The 21,785-nt window shown below is 34.5% G+C and overlaps 1 protein-coding gene across 1 annotated transcript in view; it reads right to left on the bottom strand.

The window, feature by feature from the left end:
• The window catches only part of LOC131787851 (uncharacterized), a 40,529-nt gene that overhangs the window by 5,953 nt on the left and 12,791 nt on the right, over positions 1–21,785 (bottom strand). Inside the window, exon 2 of the mRNA XM_066174096.1 lies at positions 2,566–2,986. Within this exon, the coding sequence (XP_066030193.1) occupies positions 2,566–2,986 (421 nt within the window). The remainder of the gene's footprint in view (positions 1–2,565; positions 2,987–21,785) is intronic.

The raw sequence follows: 21,785 nt of genomic DNA, 5'->3' as shown, positions 1-21,785 counted from the left end.
AATAAAATCTCTCTTAACATACCATCCGATCAGATTCCCCTCAAGGTTTGCCAGTTTTTATTGATACTCAGATTATCCCGTCATTTTTTTAACCTCTGACTTTGCAAAAATTACGAGAATACGACAATAGACGAAGCATTGTTAGAATGAAAAACGCCATAGCCTTGAGAACGTGCTTATTATCCCACCTTGTGCCCCGAAAATAACAATTATTGGCAAGTATATTTTTCATAAACACAACCTTTTTGACATCCGCCATCTACCTTTCTAATTTCACACCCTAAGCAAACCTCGTTCGCCTCGAAAAAAAATTCACCAAATAAAGTAATTAAAGGACCGATGTGTGTGGTTAGAAAAGGTTCGAATGCTCCGATATGTGGTCATTGAAAATTTTTTAATATTGTTTCCATTTTGAGTAACAACTGGTGCCTTATTGATGGCATAAGTTGGTAAATATTTCTATGGCAACATGTTTGGAATAAAAGAGGACTTCTTTACATAGAATTACCGACATTTTATCCTTAAACGGTGCCGAGAGTTGCAAGCGTCACTATTTTCAGAAATGAAAGAATTTACCAACAAAATTCCTAATCAGAAACATAATGAAATTTGATTATGTATGAAACACTTGCCTAAACACATAATTTCATTTCGGATTCAAATTCAAATATATTCCGAAAAAACCAATCAATACTACAAGACCATAAATTATTTATCAGATACCGTGGGGTTGTTTTAGGTTGTACCATATCACTACTAAACTTTCAAATGAAAGCGAAAAAAAACAAACTCCCTTATTCAGACGAGTGAAATAAGTTAAGTATATTCATCACATGCATATCAGCACCATTAGAAATATTGGTCAAATCTTCCAAGTCCTTAGAAAATTACTATTTGTTAAAATTTGGGCATGGATACGGTTAGAGTATAAAAAAACTGGGACTGGTGCTGAATTTTGATGGATAGGAAATGAAAAGTTATTTTCTGGGGTAAAATGAGTTTGCAACCTCTAACGTTTATCGTTAACACAAGCCTTCGCCACCCTATCTGAGAGACTATGAATGCAAAGCCTGGTCAGTGACAAGAGATGAGATTTTCTCAAGTAAATATCGGCATTGATAGGCAGTGAAATTATAAGGAAAAATGGCAGCTAATTACTAAAAATCAGATTGAAGCGTTAGTGGTTCAAAAAAATACAAAATCAGATTTCGGATATAATGACTGAGTTCGCCGGTTTGTTTTCTTTCTACTCAAACATTAGAAAGGGAAAAAAAAAAGTCGTTCCATTTTTTGTGACTAATTTTACAATTCTGAATCTACCAAACGACTACAAGATAGATGTTGGGGAGGCTAAACAATGTTAACAATAATTGACTTACTCAGAAAGTGTCCGAATATGTTTTCCAGCACCTTCGGTCTGTTGCCACTTAATAGTTGAAGAGTAAGTCGATGTGAGAGCGCGTCAATATTTACCTTTAATTAAGTGCACACGTCAAGCAATAATTTAAAACATGTAAATAATTAAAAAAAGGTCGACGAAACATCTTTTTAGATAGATTAATAAAGCCATTCCTGTATTCAGCTTCTTCCCTTAACGATCGAAAAACAACTAAAAAGAGGCCTGCTTTCAATTTGAGAGGTGTTGTCAAGTTATACAAAGCATGGAGAGTCCTTAAAACTATAACATATAAGGAAAACAGATGTCCCCTATCTTTATTTTGGACGCGTTTCGAACGCGTTTGTATTCTTCGAAAATAAAAAAAACAGTTTAGAAGCGCCTACAAATAATGCATGCTTATCTTTTTTCGGTTTGAAAAACTGATTTTCTCTTTAAACTATTCATTTAAGGCGCGTGTTTGGCTTCCTTCAATGCATAAAACAAAAACGTTAGGATCAGATAGATTGTAGGTGATGTTGTGCAAACGCAAATTTCGACAAAAATAAATTGAGAACAAGCATGATAATTGCTTCTTAAACTTTGGACAGATGTATCAGCTCTCTCGATGTTTTTATTTCCTTTACATAGCTTTAGAAATTATGACGCCAAATTCCATCTTCCATTCCAGCTAATAAGATAAAGACGGAATGACTGACAAAGAAAGTGAATCGGTGAATGGTTTCGGTAAAATAGGAGGCGAGTCCGGAAGACAAGTGGGGGGGTGGGACCAAATTGTGTTGGGTATATGCCGCTGTCCTCTCAGAACGCCTACCACATTATAGTCCATTCTTATTTTTTTTACCCCCAAAGAGCGAACCCTCTCTAGTAATTCTACAGAAAATGGAAGCCATCATAGTGAATATAGTCTTTGTGGTATAATGCCATAAATAATTCGATTTGAATTCAGTCTTTGTAATAGTTACATCATTTAACACATAATTATTATTTTCTATCTTGTGGCTTGATGTTGCATTTTTCGGAGATTCTAACCAAATTTGTTCATTTCGCTCAATTAGGTACAATCGTTAATTCTTGTTAATCTACTGATTTTTACGAAATAGCCCTTAAAAAGAAAAACTCGTTCAAAAAGTGTTTTGTTACTTTTTAAGTGTGTTCTCTCACTATACAATTGGAAAAATTTGCTCGAGGCTTCCTCAACGCTTTTGGGCAGCTCCCCTGCGAGGAAACATGCTGAAAAGCTTCCTCGGCAAGACCACGTGACAAACACAAACTTATGTCCCTTGTCGTTAAAACAGCAATCGTTAATTTGCTCATCACCAGAGTTGTATGAGCCACCTCCACCCTCACAGGAATCTGCGATGTTATCCCCACTAACACCCCATGAGTAGCCGCCTCCGCCTCCAGCACCTCCTCCATTTCTGTACACTCCTCTTCCCCCACAGAAACCCCCAAGGGCATCATTGCTCATTGCTCGACCTCCCTCTCCACCCTGAAGGAATCCTTTACCACCCTCTACTCCAGTTCCATAGCTTCCACCAAAGTTAGCTGAGCTTCGGCCGCTGGTAAGTAATCCTCCAACTCCTCCCCCTGGGGAAAAACATCGAGAAACCTCGTAATTAACAACAAAGTTCACGTTTTGCCGTAATGTTGGACACTGAAAATGACAAAGATCATCAGCCTACTACACTCTGTTTGCTTCAGTCTGCAGAGCAGGCGTCATTTTGAAGGCTGGGGAGAGAAATAAAATTTGTACCGAGGGGGCGAGTGAAAGTAGAAATGTCACTCTACGCATTCTACACCAGGTACACGGAACCCTTCTAAAATATTGTTAATTTCTGACGTTTGAGTGACATGGGAACGACTCAGTCAAAAATTGATGTTCTGATGACACATTGAAGAGGTTCGCGTGGCATCATGAAAGTTTCAGATTATTGAAGCGTTTCGTCGGAAAATTAAGTAATTCTAGGTCGGTCAATCTTATGTTTGACAACTTTCTTTTTCTTATTTATTATAATTTTGGTGTACCAACTCCCTATAAAATATCATTACAATCATTGATTTTTCTTTGTGATTAGTAGTGCAACCAGGTAAGGTGAACTCATATATTAGAGACAAAGATGCTACAATTGAGGAATGTTTCATAACTTCTTAGATTAGTAAAGGGAATTTTTCGCTAAAGCTTATTTCGCACAGAAAAACAGAAACGAGAGTTGATATAGGAAGCTATCAAGCTGAAATTCTATACCTAACCTTTATACAATTGAAGCGAGCAGCTCTTAAAACATCACCGACCCTTTCCATGAAAGACTACGATTGAAAATCCCTTCTGTTGCTAAACCGAACTTTGAATGTACAGACTTAGACATGATAGTTACTGCAGCTATCAAATTGAGACACAAAATCAAACGACGCAAAATGAACGACTCGCTGACTAGTAGGAATAAATGATTAACAGCTTCAACTTATTTAAGTCACAAATGAAGGACATTCGGTTTTTTTATGACTACTGACAAAAAGGTAACAAAATCAAACACCCTAAACGACTTCAATACTGGAAATTGGCAAAAGCAATTGACACTTTTGTTCTGTTTGATTGTTTGTGCGCGAGACACGAAGGCAACAAACAGAACAAAGAAAAAACAGTGCGCGAGACACTAACGTAACAAACAGTCAAACACAACACAGAAAAAACAGTGCGCAAGGCTCTAATGTACCAAATAATCAAACAGAACACAGAGAAAATAGTGCGCGGGACACTAACGTAATAAACAATCTAATAAAACAAAAGAGAAAACAATACACGAGATACTAACGTAATAAAAAGAATTCAAAGAAAAATATGCGCGAGACACTAACGTAGCAAATAGTCAAACAGCATTCAAACAAAACTTTAATGAAAACAGTGCGCGAGACACTGACGTATTAAATAGTGAAACAAAACTCAAAGAAAAATGTGCGCGAGACACAGATGTAATAAACAGCCAAACAGAACTCAAAGAAAACAGTGCGCGAGATACTAACGTAACAAACAGTCTAACAGAACTCAAGGAAAACAGTGCACGAGACATTAACGTAGCAAAATCAAACACAGCTAAGAGAAAACAGTGCGACAGACACTGACGTAACAAACAGTCAAAAAGAACTAAAAAAAACAGTACGTGAGACACTAACATAACAACATTCAAACAGAACACAGAGAAAACCGTGCACGGAACACTAACGTGACAAACAACCAAACACAACACAAAGAAAACAGTGCCCGAGGCACCAACGTAAGAAAGATTAAAACAGAACACAGAGAAAACAGTGTGCGAAAAATTAACGTAACAAACAATCAAACAGAACTCAAAGAAAACAGTTCCCGAGATACTAACGTAGCAAACAATCAGTCAGAACGCAAAGAAAAATATGCACGAGACACTAACGTAACAAACAGTCAAACACACCTATAAGAAAACAGTGCGCGAGACACTGACGTAACAAACAGTCACACAAAACATAGAAAAGACAGTGCGGGAGGCATCAACATGACAAGTAATCAAACAGAACATCAAGAAAACAGTGCACAACACACTAACGCAATAAATAACCTAATAAGACAAAAAAAGGAAAACAATGCAGCAGACACTAACATAACATACAGTCAAAGAGAACTCAAGGAAAACAATGCGCAAGACACTAATGTAAGAAACCGTCAAACAGAACTCAAAGAAAACAGTACGGCACAAACAATCAAGCAGAACTCAAAGAAAACAATACACGCCAAACTAACATAACAAATAATTAAACAGAGCTCAAAGAAAGCGGCGAGCGAGACACTAACGTAACTAACAGTTAAACACAACACAGAGAAAACAGTACACTAGGCACTAAGGTAACAAGAAAACAGTGCACGAGATACTAACGTAACAAACAGTCAAATATAATTCAAAGAAAACGGCGCATGGGAAACTAACGTAACAAAAAATTAAACACAACACAGAGAAAACAGTGCAAGAGGAATTAACGTAACAAAGAAACAGTACACGAGACACAGACATAAAAAACAGTCAAACAATGAAACAGAACTTAAAGAAAACAGTGCGCAAGACACCAACGTAGCAAACAATCAACTACAAATCAAAGAATACAGTGCGCGAGACACTAACGTAACAAACAATCAAACAAAACTCAAAGAAAACGGTACGCGGGACACTAATGTAACAAAAAGTCAAACAAAACTCAAATAAAAAAGTGCACAAGACACTAACGTAACAAACAATCAACTAGAAATCAAAGAAAACAGTGCTTAAGACACTAACGTAACAAGCAGTCAAACAGAACCAAAAGAAAACTGTGTGCAACACACTAACGTAACAAACAATGAAACAGAACTCAAAGAAAACAGTGCGCGAGAGCCTAACGTAACAAAAAATCAACTAGAACGCAATGAAACAGTGCGCAAGACACTAAGGCAACAAGAAGTTAAACAAAACTCAAAGAAAACAGTGCGCGAGACACCAACATAACAAAAAGATAAACGAAACAAACAAAAAAGAGCGAAAGACATTAACATTACAAACAGTTATACAGAGCTCAAACAAAACAGTGCACGAGACACTAACGTAACAAATAGTTTTACAGAACTAGAGGAAAACAGAACACGAGACACTAACGTAACAAGCAGTTAAAGAGAACTCAAAGAGAAAAGTGCAAGAGACACGAGCCTAAAAAAATTTAAACAAAAATAAAAAAAAACAGTGCGCTAGATAATAACGTAACAAACAATCAATTAGAAATCAAAGAAAACAGTGCGCAAAACACTAACGCAACAAACAGTTAAACAGAACTCAAAGAAAACAATGCGCAACACACAAACGATAAAAAAAAATAGTACGCATGACACTAACGAAACAAACAGTTTAAAAGAACTCAAAGAAAACAGTGCGAAAGATACTAACGCAAAAAACAGTTATACAGAACTCAAAGTAAACAGTGCGCATAACACTAACGTAACAAAACAATCAACTATCAATCAATGAAAACATTGCGCAAGACACTAACGTAAAAACAATCAGCTACAACTCAAAGAAAAGAGTGCGCATCACACTAACGTAACAAACATTAGCCAGGTTACTTCTACAAAATCGCTTGGTGTGATTATAGACGATAGGCTCGATTGGCATAGTCACATCGAAAAATTAACAAAAAAGATTGCTTCTGGTATCGGGTGCCTAAAGCGAGTCAGGCATCTGATCCCAGCATCGACCTTACATCTGCTTTACCAAGCTTTAGTAAAACCTCGCTTTGATTACTGTGACATTGTCTGGGGTAGCTGTGGGATAACGCTACGAGATAAGCTGCAGAAATTACAGATTAGAGCAGCCCGTGTTTTGACATTTTCCAGCTATGATGCCGATGCAACTAAGCTACTTGAATTTTTAAGTTGGAAAAATCTGACAAGCCAGCAGGAAATTCATAGAGTTACCATGGTTTTCAAATGTCTGCACGGGCTAGCTCCTGAATATCTTAATTCTAAGTTTAGATGGCGTAACTCTGCTTATGACCTCAGGGACTCTGAAAATAAACTCAATGTTCCTCTACCTCGCACTAACTATTATCGAAAAAGCTTTAGCTATAGTGGAGCCACATTATGGAATAGTCTTCCATGTGATATAAGGAACACAGAGTCTCTGGGGTTATTTAAACGCAAGATCAATGCTACTCTATAACGCACGGCATTCACGGAAAACAGCTTTTAGTTATTAGTTAGTGTTTTAATTTTTAAATAGTTTTAGTTAATGTAATTGCTGATGAATTGTTTCGTGCTTAAATAAAGATTATACATATACACACATTAAACTAGAAATGTAGGGGAACAATGCGCAAGACACTAACAAACAAACAATCAACTATAAATCAAAGAAAAGAGTGCGCAAGACACTAACGTAGCAAACAGTTAAACAGAACTCAAAGAAAAGAGTGCACAAGACTCTAATATGACAAAAAAAATCAACTTGAAGTCAAATAAAACTGTGCACAAGACACTAACTTAACAAACAATGAACCAGAAATCAAAGAAAACAGTGCGCAGGACACTAATGTAAAAAGTCAGTCAACTAAAAATCAAAGAAAACACTGCGAGACACACTAATGTACAAAACAATCTCCAAGAAATGAAAAAGGCAGTGCGCAAGACACTAACGTAACAAACAATCAACTGGAAATCAAAGAAAACAGTGCGCGAGACACTAACATAACAAACATTCATCTAAAACTAAAAAAACGATGTGCATGACACTAACCTAAAAAACATTAAACTACAACTAAAAAAAAACCGTGCGAAAGACACTAACGTAACAAACAATCAACTACAAATCAAAGAAAACAGTGCGGAAGACCCTAGCGTAACAAACAATTAGCTGCAACTCAAAGAAAACAGTGCGCAAGACACCAACATAACAGACATGCAGCAAGAGCTCAAAGAAAACAGTGCGCAAGACACTATCGTAAAAAAAAATTAACTAGAAATCAAAGAAAACTGCGCGAGACACCAAAGTAACAAACAATAAACTAGAAATCAAAGAAAACAGTGCGCGAGGCACTAACGTAACAAACGTTCAAATAGAACCTAATGAAAGCAGAGCGCATGAAACTAACGCAATAAACAATTAACTAGAAATCAAAGAAAATACCACGCAAGACATTAAAGTAACAAACAATCAACTACAAATCAAAGAGAACAGTGCACAAGACAGTAACGTAACAAATAATTAACTACAACTCAAAGAAAACAGTGCGCAGCACACCAACGTAACAAAGAGTAACAAACTAGAAATCAAAGAAAATAGTGTGCAAGACACTATCGTAACAAATAATCAACTAGAAATGAAAGAAAACAGTGCGCGAGACACTAATGTAACAAACAATCAACTATAAATCAAAGAAAACAGTGCGCGAGACACTAACGCAACAAACTTTTAACTTGAACTGAAAGAAAACAGTGCGCATAACAATAACATGACACACATTATACCAGAAATCAAAGAAAAAAGTGCGCAGAACACTAACGTAAAAAACAGTCAACTTGAAATCAAAGAACACAGTGCGCGAGACACTAACGCAACAAACATTCAGCTAAAAGTAAAAGAGAAGAGTGCGCATGACACTAGCCTAAAAAACATTCAACTAGAACTAAAAAAACAATGCGCAAGACAGTAACATAACGAACAATCAACAAGAAATCGAAGAAAACAGTGCACAAGACCCTAGCGTGACAAATATCAATTACAACTCAAAGAAAAACAGTGCACAAGACACCAACATAACTAACATTCAACAAGAATTCAAACAAAACAGTGTGCAAGACTCAATAGTAACAAACAATCAACTATAAATCAAAGAAAACAGTGCGCTAATGCAACAAATGCAACAAACAGTTAAACAGAACTCAAGGAAAACACTGCGCAAGACAGTAACATAACAAACAATCAACTACGAATCAAAGAAAACAGTGCGCAAGACCCTAGCGTAAAAAACAATTAACTACAACTCAAAGAAAACAGTGTGCAAGACACCAACATAACAAAAATTGAACAGGAACTCAAAGAAAACAGTGTGTAAGACACCAACATAACAAAAATTGAACAGGAACTCAAAGAAAACAGTACGCAAGACTCAATCGTAACAAACAATCAACTATAAATCAAAGAAAACAGTGCGCTAATGCAACAACACTAATGGAACAAACAGTTAAACAGAACTCAAAGAAAACAGTGCGCAAGACAGTAACGTCACAAACAATAAACTACAAATCAAAGAAAACAGTGCGCAAGACCTTAGCGTGAAAAACAATTAATTACAACTCAAAGAAATCAGTGCGCAAGACACCAACATAACAAACATTCAAATGAGCTCAAAGAAAACAGTGCGTAAGAAACATGTAAACACAAACGCAAAGAACGCTTTAACAGAACTCAAAGAAAACAGTGCGCAAGACACAAACATAACAAACATTCAACAAGAACTCAAAGAAGACAGTGCGTAAGACACTATTCTAACAGACAATCAATAAGAAATCAGAGAAAAAAGTACGCAGAACACTAACGCAACAAACAGATAAGCAGAACTCAAAGAAAATAGCGCGCTGGACCGTAAAGTAACAAACAATTAACTACAACTCAAAGAAAAAAGTGCACAAGACACCACCACAAGAAACATTCAACAACAACTCAAAGAAAACACTGCACAAGACACTTTCGTAACATACAATGCAATAGAAATCAAAGAAAGCACTGCGCAACACACTATAGCAAAAAACAATTAAGCAGAACTCAAAGAAAACAGTGCGCAAGACACTAACATAACAAACAATCAACTAGAGATCAAAGAAAACAATGCGCAGAAAACTAACGTAACATAAAATCAATTAGAAATCAAAGAACACAGTGCGCGAGACATAAAGATAACAAACATTCCCCTAGAACTGAAAGAAAACAGCGCGCATGACACTAACATAACAAACAATTAACTAGAAATCAAAGAAAACAGTGCGCAAGACACTAACGTAACAAAGAGGCAACTAGAAGTGAAAGGCAGCAGTGCGGAAGACACTAAGGCACACAAACGATCAACTACAAATGAAGGAAAACATTGGCGATACACTAACCTAACAAATATTTAACTAAATCTAAAAGAAAACAGTGCACATGACACTAACCTAAAAAACATTCAAATAGAACTAAAAAAAAACAGTGCGCAAGACACTAACGTAAAAAACAATCGACTTGAAATCAAAGAAAACACTGCTCAAGACCCTAACTTAGCAATTAATTAACTACAACTCAAAGAAAACAGTGCGCAACACACCAACCTAACAAACATTCAACTATAAATCGAAGAAAACACTGCGCATGCAAGACACTATCGTAACAAATAATCAACTAGAAATCAAAGAAACCAGTGCGCAAGACACTACCGTAAAAAACAATCAACTAGTAATGAAAGAAAACAGTGCGCGAGACACCAACGTAAAAAACATTTAACTAAAACTAAAAGAGAACACTGCACATGACACTAACCTAAAAAACATTCAAATAGAACTTAAAAAAAACAGTGCGCAAGACACTAACGTAATAAAGAATCAACCTGAAATCAAAGAAAACAGTGGTCAAGACCCTAACGTTACAAACGATTGACTACAATTCAAAGACAACACTGCGCAACACACCAACATAACCATTCAACTATAAATCAAATAAAACACTGCGCAAGACACTATTGTAACATATAATCAGCTAGAAATCAAAGAAACCAGTGCGCGAGACACTACGTAAAAAAACGACCAATTAGTAATCATAGAAAAGAGTGCGCGAGACACTAACGTAACGAACATTCAACTAGAACTAAAATAAAACAGAGCACGTGACATTAACGTAACAAACAAAAAAATAGAAATCAAAGAAAACAGTGCGCAGAACACTGACGTAGCAAACAGTCAGACAGAGCTCAAAGAAAACAATGCAAGAGACACTAACATAACAAACAATCAGCCAGAAATCAAAGAAAACAGTGCGCAAGACACTATCGTAACAAACATTCAACTAAAACTAAAAGAAAACAGAGCACATGACATTAACGTAACAGTCAACTAAAAATAAAAAAAACTTTGCGCGAGACACTAATGTTCAAAACAATTACGTAAAAATGAAAAAAGCAGTGCGCAAGAAACTAACGTAACAAACAATTAACTTGAAATAAAAGAAAACAGTGCGCGCGACACTAACGTAGCAAAAATTTAACTAAAACTAAAGTAAAACAGTGCACATAACACTAACCTAAAAAATATTCAATTAGAGCTCAACGTAAAACGCAAAACGCTGACGCAAAAAAAGTTAAAAAGAACTCAGAGAAAACAGTGCGCAAGACAGTAACGTAACAAAAAATCAACGACAAATCAAAGAAAACAGTGCATAGGACCCTAGCGTAACAAACAATTACTTACAACTCAAAGAAAACAGTGCGCAAGACACCAACATAACAAACATTCAACAAGAACTAAGAGAAAACAATGCATAAGGCACTATTGTTACAAACAATCAACTACAAGACCCTAGCGTAACAAACAATTAACTGCAACTCAAAGAAAACGGTGCGCAAGACACCAACATAATAAACATTCAACAAGAACTCAAAGAAAATGCGCAAGACACTATCGTAACAAACAATCAACTAGAAATCAAAGAAAACAGTGGGCGTAACACTAACGTAACAAACATTTAACTAGACCCTAAAGAAAAAAATGCTCATGACACTAACGCAACAAACAGTTAAGCAGAACTCAAAGAAAACAGTGCGCAGGACCGTAATGTAAAAAACAATTAACTACAACTAAAAGAAAACAGTGCAAAAGACACCAACAGAACAAACATTCAACAAGAACTCAAAGAAAACAGTGCGGAAGACACTATCGTAACAAACAATAAACTAGAAATCAAATAAAATAATGCACAAAACACTAACGCAACAAACAGTTAAACAGAAGTCAAAGAAAACAGTGCGCAAGAGACTAACCAAACAAAAAGTTAAGCAGAGCTCAAAAAGTAGTGCGCAACACACTAACGAAACCAACAGTAAAACGGAACTAAGAAAAAAAGTGTGAAAGACACTAGCGCAAAAAGCAGTAATACAGAACTCAAAGTAAACAGTGCGCAGGACACTAAAGTAACAAAAAATCGATTATCACGCAAAGAAAACAGTGCGCGAGACACTAACCTAAATAACAATCAACTACAACTCAAAGAAAAGAAAAGTGCATGACACTAACGTAGCAAACATTTAACTAGAAGTCAAAGAAAACAGTGCGCAAGACACTAACGTTAGAAACAACCAGCTAGAACTCAAAGAAAACAGTGCGCAAGACACTAACCTAACAAACAATTAACTGGATATCAAAGAAAATAGCGCACATGACACTAATATTATAAAATATCAGCTGGAACTCAAAGAAAACAGTGGGCATGACACTAATGTAAGAAACATGACACTAGTACTTATAGAAAACAGTGCGCATGACACTAACGTGACAAACAATCAACTAGAAAACGATGCACAAGAGACTAACGTAACAAACACTTATACAGAACTCAAAGAAAATAGTGCGTATGACACTAACTTAACAAACATTCAACTAGAAGTGAAAAAAATAGTGCACAAGACTCTAAAGTAACAAACATTAAACTAGAAATCAAAGAAAAAAGTGTGCAAGATACTAACGTAAGAAAATATCAGCCAGAACTCAAAGAAAACAGTGCGCAAGACACTAACCTAACAAACAATCAACTAGATATCAAGAAAAATAGTGCAGATGACACCAATGCTACAAACAATCAGATGGAATTAAAAAAACAGTGCACATAACACTAACGTAACAAACAATCAACTAAAAATCAAAGAGAATACTGCGCATAACACTAACACTAACACACTTCTTCACTAACGTAATAAAAATTCCCCTAGAAGTCAAAGAAAATAAAGCACATGGCACTGAAGTAACAAACATTCCACTAGATGTCAAAGAAAATAGTGCGCATAACACTAAAAGAGTAAGCATTCAACTAGAAGTCAAAGAAAACAGTGCGCATAACACTAAAAAAACAAACATTCAACTAGAAGTCAAAGAAAATAGTGCACATAACACTAAAGTAACAAACATTCAACTACAAGTCAGAGAGAACAGTGCACATAACACCAAAGTAGTAAACATTCAACTAGAAGTCAAAGAAAACAGTGCGCATAACACTAAAGTGGTAAACATTCAACTAGGAGTCAAAGAAAACAGTGTGCATAACACTAAAATAGTAAACATTCAACTAGGAGTAAAAGAAGACAGTGCGCATATCACTAAAGTAACAAACATTCAACTAGAAGTCAAAGAAAACAGTGCCCATAACACTAAAATATTGAACATTTCACTAGAAGTCAAAGAGAATAGTGCGCATAACACTACAGTAATAAACATTCCACAAGAAGTCAAAGAAAATAGTGTGCATAGCACTAAAGTAACAAACATTCAACTAGAAGTCAAAGAAAACAGTGAGCATAACACTAAAGTAACAAACATTCAACTAGAAGTCAAAGAAAACAGTGAAAATAGCACTAAAGTAATAAACATTCAAGTCGAAGTAAAAGAGAATAGTGTGCATAGCACTAAAATAACAAATGCACATAACCCTAAAGTGACAAACATTCAACTAGAAGTAAAAAAAACAGTGCACATAACACTAAAGTAACAAAAATTCAACTAAAAATCAGAGTAAACAGTGCGTATAACACTATACTGACAAACATTCAACTGGAAGTAAAAAAAAAGTGCGCATAACACTAAAGTAGCAAACATTCAACTAGAAGTCAAAGAAAACACTGCGCATAAAACTAAAGTAACAAACATGCAAAGTAACAAACTAAAAACTAAAGTAACAAACAAAACTAAAGTACCAAACATTCTTCTAGAAGTCAAATAAAACAGTGCGCATAACACTAAAGTAACAAACATTTAACTAGAAGTCAAAGAAAACAGGGCGCACAACACTAAAGTAACAAACATTCAACTAGAAGTCAAAGAACATAGTGCGCATAACACTAAAGTTACAAACATTCAAGTAGAAGTAAAAAACAACAGTGTGCATGACACTAACGTAACAAACATTCAACTACAAGTCAAAGAAAATAGTGCACATAAAACTAAAGTAACAAAAATTCTACTAGAAGTCAAAGAAAATAGTAGGCATAACACTAAAGTAACAAACATTCAACTACAAGTCAGAGAAAACAGTGCACATAACACCAAACTAGTAAACATTCAACTAGAGGTCAAAGAAAACAATGCACATAACACTAAAGTAGTAAATATTCAACTAGGAGTAAAAAAAAAAGAGTACGCACAACACTAAAGTAACAAACTTTCAACTAGAGGTAAAAAAAAAATGCGCATAACACTAAAGGAATAACATTCAACTACAAGTCAAAGAAAACAGTCCACATAACGCTAAAGTAACAAACATTCAACTAGAAGTCAAAGAAAACGGTGCCCATAACACTAAAATAATGAATATTTAAATAGAAGGCAAAGAGAATAGTATAAGTAACAAACATTCAACCACAAGTCAAAGAAAACAGTGCGCATAACACTAACGTAACAAACATTCAACTAGAAATCAAAGAAAACAGGGCGCACAACACTAAAGTACCAAACATTCAACTAGAAGTCAGAAAACATAGTGGGCATAGCACTAAAGTTACAAACATTCAAGTAGAAGTCAAAAAAAACAATGCGCATAACACTAAAGTAACAAACATGCAACTAGAAGTCAAAGAAAACAGTGCACATAACACTAACGTAACAAACATTCAAGTACAAGTCAAAGAAAATAGTGCGCATAACACTAAAGTAACAAACATTCAACTACAAGTCAAAGAAAATAGTGCACACAACACTAAAGTAACAAACATTCATCTAGAAGTCAAAGAAAACAGTGCGCATAACACTAAAGTAACAAACATTCAACTTGAAGTCAAAGAAAACAGGGCACACAACACTAAAGAAACAAACATTCCACTAGAAGTCAAAGAACATAGTGGGCATAACACTAAAGCTACAAACATTCAAGTAGAAGTCAAAGAAAACAGTGCGCATAACACTAAAGTAAAAAACATTCAACTAGAAGTCAAAGAAAACAGTGCGTATAACACTAACATAACAAACATTCAGCTAGAAGTCAAAGAAAATAGTGCGCATAACACTAAAGTTTCAAACATTTAACTACAAGTCAAAGAAAACAGTGCACATAACACTAACATAACAAACATTCAACTAGAAGTCAAGGAAAACAGTGCGCATAACACTAAAGTAAAAAACGTGCAACTAGAAGTCAACGAAAACAGTGCGCATAACACTTAGGTACTACACATTCAACTAAAAGTCAAAGAAAACAGTGCGCATAACACTAAAGTAGCAAACATTCAACTAGAAATCAAGGAAAATAGTGTGCATAACACTTAAGTAACAAACACTCAATTAGAAGTTGAAGAAAATAACGCCAACAACACTAAAATAGCAAACATTCAACTACAAGTCAAAGAAAACAGTGCGCATAACACTTAAGAAACAAAAATTTAACTAGAAGTCAAAGAAAAAAGTGCGCATAATATTAAAGTAACAAACATTCAACTAGAAGTCAAAGAAAATAGCGCGCACAACACTAAAGTAACAAATATTCAACTAGAAGTCAAAGAAAACAGTACACATAACACTAACGTAACAAACATTCAACTAAAAGTCAAAGAAAACAGTGTGCATACAACTTAAGTAACAAACATTCAACTAGAAGTCAAAGAAAACAGTGCGCATAAGAATAAAGTAACAAACATTCAACTAGAAGTCAAGGAAAACAGTGCGCATAACACTAAAGTAGCAAACGTTCAAGTAGAAGTCAAAGAAAACAGTGCGCAAACCAATAAAGTAACAATCATTCAACTACAAGTGAAAGAAAAGAGTGCACACAACATTAAAGTAACAAACATTCAACTAGACGTCAAAGAAAACAGTGCGCATAACAATAACGTAACAAAACATTCAGCTACAAGTCAAAGAAAACAGTGCGCATACAACTAAAGTAAGAAATATTCAACTATAAGTCAAAGAAAACAGTGTGCATAAAATTAAAGTAGTAAACATTCAAGTAGAAGTCAAAGAACATAGTGTGCATAACACTAAAGTAACAAACATTCAACCAAAAGTCAAAGAAAACAGTGCACATAACACTAAAGTAGCAAACATTCCATAAGAAATCAAAGAAAACAGTGCGCATAACACTTAAGTAACAAACATTCAACTAGAAGTCAAAGAAAATACTGTGCACAACTCTAAAGCGACAAATATTCAACTAGAAGTCAAACAAAACAGTGTGCATAACATTACAGTAACAAACATTCAACTACAAGTCAGAAAACATAGTGGGCATAGCACTAAAAATACAAACATTCAAGTAGAAGTAAAAGAAAACAATGCGCATAACACTAAAGTAACAAACATGCAAATAGAAGTCAAAGAAAACAGGGCACACAACACTAAAGAGACAAACATTCCACTAGAAGTCAAAGAACATAGTGCGCATAGCACTAAGGCTACAAACATTCAAGTAGAAGTCAAAGAAAACAGTGCACATAACACTAAAGTAAAAAACATTCAACTAGAAGTCAAAGAAAACAATGCGCATGACACTAAAGTAACAAACATGCAACTAGAAGTCAAAGAAAACAGTGCACATAACACTAACGTAACAAACATTCAAGTACAAGTCAAAGAAAATAGTGCGCATAACACTAAAGTAACAAACATTCAACTACAAGTCAAAGAAAATAGTGCACACAACACTAAAGTAACAAACATTCATCTAGAAGTCAAAGAAAACAGTGCGCATAACACTAAAGTAACAAACATTCAACTTGAAGTCAAAGAAAACAGGGCACACAACACTAAAGAAACAAACCTTCCACTAGAAGTCAAAGAACATAGTGGGCATAGCACTAAAGCTACAAACATTCAAGTAGAAGTCAAAGAAAACAGTCCGCAAAACACTAAAGTAAAAAACATTCAACTAGAAGTCAAAGAAAACAGTGCGTATAACACTAACATAACAAACATTCAGCTAGAAGTCAAAGAAAATAGTGCGCATAACACTAAAGTTTCAAACATTTAACTACAAGTCAAAGAAAACAGTGCGCATAACACTAACGTAACAAACATTCAACTAGAAGTCAAGGAAAACAGTGGGCATAACACTAAAGTAAAAAACATGCAACTAAAAGTCAACAAAAACAGTGCGCATAACACTTAGGTACTACACATTCAACTAAAAGTCAAAGAAAACAGTGCGCATAACACTAAAGTAGCAAACATTCAACTAGAAATCAAGGAAAATAGTGTGCATAACACTTAAGTAACAAACACTCAATTAGAAGTTAAAGAAAATAACGCCAACAACACTAAAGTAGCAAACATTCAACTACAAGTCAAAGAAAACAGTGCGAATAACACTTAAGAAACAAAAATTTAACTAGAAGTCAAAGAAAAAAGTGCGCATAATATTAAAGTAACAAACATTCAACTAGAAGTCAAAGAAAATAGTGAGCACAACACTTAAGTAACAAACATTCAACTAGAAGTCAAAGAAAACAGTACACATAACACTAACGTAACAAACATTCAACTAAAACTCAAAGAAAACAGTGTGCATACAACTTAAGTAACAAACATTCAACTAGAAGTCAAATAAAACAGTGCGCATAAGAATAAAGTAACAAACATTCAACTAGAAGTCAAGGAAAACAGTGCGCATAACACTAAAGTAACAAACGTTCAAGTAGAAGTCAAAGAAAACAGTGCGCAAACCAATAAAGTAACAATCATTCAACTACAAGTGAAAGAAAAGAGTGCGCACAACATTAAAGTAACAAACATTCAACTAGACGTCAAAGAAAACAGTGCGCATAACAATAACGTAACAAAATATTCAGCTACAAGTCAGAGAAAACAGTGCGCATACAGCTAAAGTAAGAAACATTCAACTATAAGTCAAAGAAAACAGTGTGCATAAAATCAAAGTAGTAAACATTCAAGTAGAAGTCAAAGAAAATAGTGTGCATAACACTAAAGTAACAAACATTCAACCAAAAGTCAAAGAAAACAGTGCGCATAAGACTAAAGTAACAACCATTCCATAAGAAATCAAAGAAAACAGTGCGCATAACACTTAAGTAACAAACATTCAACTAGAAATCGAAGAAAAAAGTGTGCACAACACTAAAGCGACAAATATTCAACTAGAAGTCAAACAAAACAATGTGCATAACATTAAAGTAACAACCATTCAACTAGAAGTCAAAGAAAATAATGCGCATAACATTAAAGTAACAAACATTCAACTACAAGTCAAAGAAAACAGTGCACATAACACTAAAGTAACAAACATTCATCTAGAAGTCAAAGAAAACAGTGCGCATAACACTAAAGTAACAAACATTCAACTTGAAGTCAAAGAAAACAGGGCACACAACACTAAAGAAACAAACCTTCCACTAGAAGTCAAAGAACATAGTGCGCATAGCACTAAGGCTACAAACATTCAAGTAGAAGTCAAAGAAAACAGTGCACATAACACTAAAGTAAAAAACATTCAACTAGAAGTCAAAGAAAACAGTGCGCATAACACTAACGTAACAAACATTCAGCTACAAGTCAAAGAAAATAGTGCGCATAACACTAAAGTTTCAAACATTTAACTACAAGTCAAAGAAAACAGTGCGCATAACACTAACGTAACAAACATTCAACTAGAAGTCAAGGAAAACAGTGGGCATAACACAAAAGTAAAAAACATGCAACTAGAAGTCAACAAAAACAGTGCGCATAACACTTAGGTACTACACATTCAACTAAAAGTCAAAGAAAACAGTGCGCATAACACTAAAGTAACAAACATTCGACTAGAAATCAAGGAAAATAGTGTGCATAACACTTAAGTAACAAACATTCAATTAGAAGTCGAAGAAAATAACGCCAACAACACTAAAGTAACAAACATTCAACTACAAGTCAAAGAAAACAGTGCGCATAACATTAAAGTAACAAACATTCAACTAGAAGTCAAAGAAAATAGTGCGCACAACTCTAAAGTAGCAAACATTCAACTAGAAGTCAAAGAAAATAGTGCCCACAACACTAAAGTAACAAACATTCAACTAGAGGTCAAAGAAAACAGTGCACATAACACTAACGTTACAAACATTCAACTAGAAGTCAAAGAAAACAGTGTGCATACCACTTAAGTAACAAACATTCCACTAGAAGTCAAAGAAAACAGTGCGCATAAGGATAAAGTAACAAACATTCAACTAGAAGTCAAGGAAAATAGTGCGCATAACACTAAAGTAACAAACGTTCAAGTAGAAGTCACAGAAAACAGTGCGCAAACCAATAAAGTAACAAGCATTCAACTACAAGTGAAAGAAAAGAGTGCGCACATCATTAAAGTAACAAACATTCAACTAGTCGTCAAAGAAAACAGTGTGCATAACACTAACGTAACAAACATTCAACTACAAGTCAAAGAAAACAGTGCACGTACAACTAAAGTAAGACACATTCAACTATAAGTCAAAGAAAACAGTGTGCATAAAATTAAAGTAGCAAACATTCAACTAGAAGTCAAAGACAATAGTGTGCACAACACTAAAGCAACAAACATTCAACTAGAAGTCAAGCAAAACAGTGTGCATAACATTAAAGTAACAACCATTCAACTAGAAGTCAAAGAAAATATTGCGCATAACATTAAAGTAACAAACATTCAACTAAAAGTCAAAGAAAATAGTGTGCATAACATTAAAGTAACAAACATTGCACAAGAAGTCAAAGAAAACAGTGCACACAACACTAAACTAACAAACATTCAACTAAAAGTCAAAGAAAACAGTGCACATAACACTAAGGTAACAAACATTCAAATACAAGTCAAAGAAAATTATGCGCATAACATAAAAGTAACAAACATTCAACTAAAAGTCAAAGAAAATAGTGCGCACAGCAATAAAGTAACAAACATTCAACTAGAAATCAAAGAGAACAGTGCGCATAACACTTAACTAACAAACATTCAACTAGGAGTCAAATACAATAGTGCGCACAACACTAAAGTAACAAACATTTAACTAGAAGTCAAAGAAAACAGTGCGCATAACACTTAAGTAACAATAATTCAACTAGAAGTCAAAGAAAATAGTGCGCATAGCACTAAAGTAACAAACATTCAACTACAAGTCAAAGAAAACAGTCTGCATAACACTAAAGTAACAAACATTCAACTACAAGTCAAAGAAAACAGTGCGCATAACACTAATGTAACAAACATTCAACTACAAGTCAAGGAAAACAGTGCGCATAACACTTAAGTAACAGACATTCAACTAGACGTCAAAGAAAACAGTGCACATAGCGATAAAGAAACAAATATACAACTAGAAGTAAAACAAAATATTGCGCATAGCAATAAAGTAACAAACATTCAACCAGAAGTCAAAGAAGACAGTGTGCATAACACTAAAATAACAAACATTCAAGTAGAAGTCAAAGAAAATACTGCGCATAACCATAAAGGAATAAACATTCAACTAGAAGTCAAAGAAAACAGTGTGCATAAAATTAGAGAAGCAAACATTCAACTAGAACTCAAAGAAAATAGTGTGTATAACACTAAAGTAACAAACATTCAACCGGAACTCAAAGAAAACAGTGCGCATAACACTAAAGTAACAAACATTCAACTATAAGTCAAAGAAAACAGTGCGCATAACACTTAAGTAACAAACATTCAACTAGAAGTAAAAAAAAATAGTGCGCACAACACTAAAGCAACAAACATTAAACTAGAAGTCAAAGAAAACAGTGTGCATAACACTTAAGTTACGAACATTCGACTAGAATTCAAAGAAAATAATGCGCATAACATTAAAATAACAAACATTCAATTAGAAATCAAAGAAAATAGTGCGCATAACATTAAAGTAACAAACATTGAACTAGAAGTCAATGAAAACAGTGCGCACAACACTAAAGTAACAAACATTTAACTACAAGTCAAAGAAAACACTGCGCATAACACTAATGTAACAAACATTCAAATACAAGTCAAGGAAATCAGTGCGCATAACACTTAAGTAACAGACATTCAGCTAGAAGTCAAATAGAACAGTGCACATAACGATAAAGTAACAAACGTTCAACTACAAGTCAAAGAAAACAGTGCGCATAACACCTAAGTAACAAACATTCGACTAGAATTCAAAGAAAATAATGCGCATAACATTAAAATAACAAACATTCAAATACAAGTCAAGGAAATCAGTGCGCATAACACTTAAGTAACAGACATTCAGCTAGAAGTCAAATAGAACAGTGCACATAACGATAAAGTAACAAACGTTCAACTACAAGTCAAAGAAAACAGTGTGCATAACACCTAAGTAACAAACATTCGACTAGAATTCAAAGAAAATAATGCGCATAACATTAAAATAACAAACATTCAATTAGAAATCAAAGAAAATAGTGCGCATAGCATTAAAGTAACAAACATTGAAATAGAAGTCAATGAAAACAGTGCGCACAACACTAAAGTAACAAACATTTAACTACAAGTCAAAGAAAACACTGCGCATAACACTTAAGTAACAAACATACAACCAGAAATCAAAGGAAATATTGCGCATAACAATAAAGTAAGAAAAACTCACCAGAAGTCAAAGAAAACAGTGCGCATAACACTAAAGTAACAAACATTCAACTAGAAGT

This window comes from Pocillopora verrucosa, chromosome 11 (assembly GCF_036669915.1).
Source record: "Pocillopora verrucosa isolate sample1 chromosome 11, ASM3666991v2, whole genome shotgun sequence".
NCBI classification, from domain to species: Eukaryota; Metazoa; Cnidaria; class Anthozoa; order Scleractinia; family Pocilloporidae; genus Pocillopora; species Pocillopora verrucosa.
This window is presented reverse-complemented; position numbering and strand designations above follow the sequence as displayed.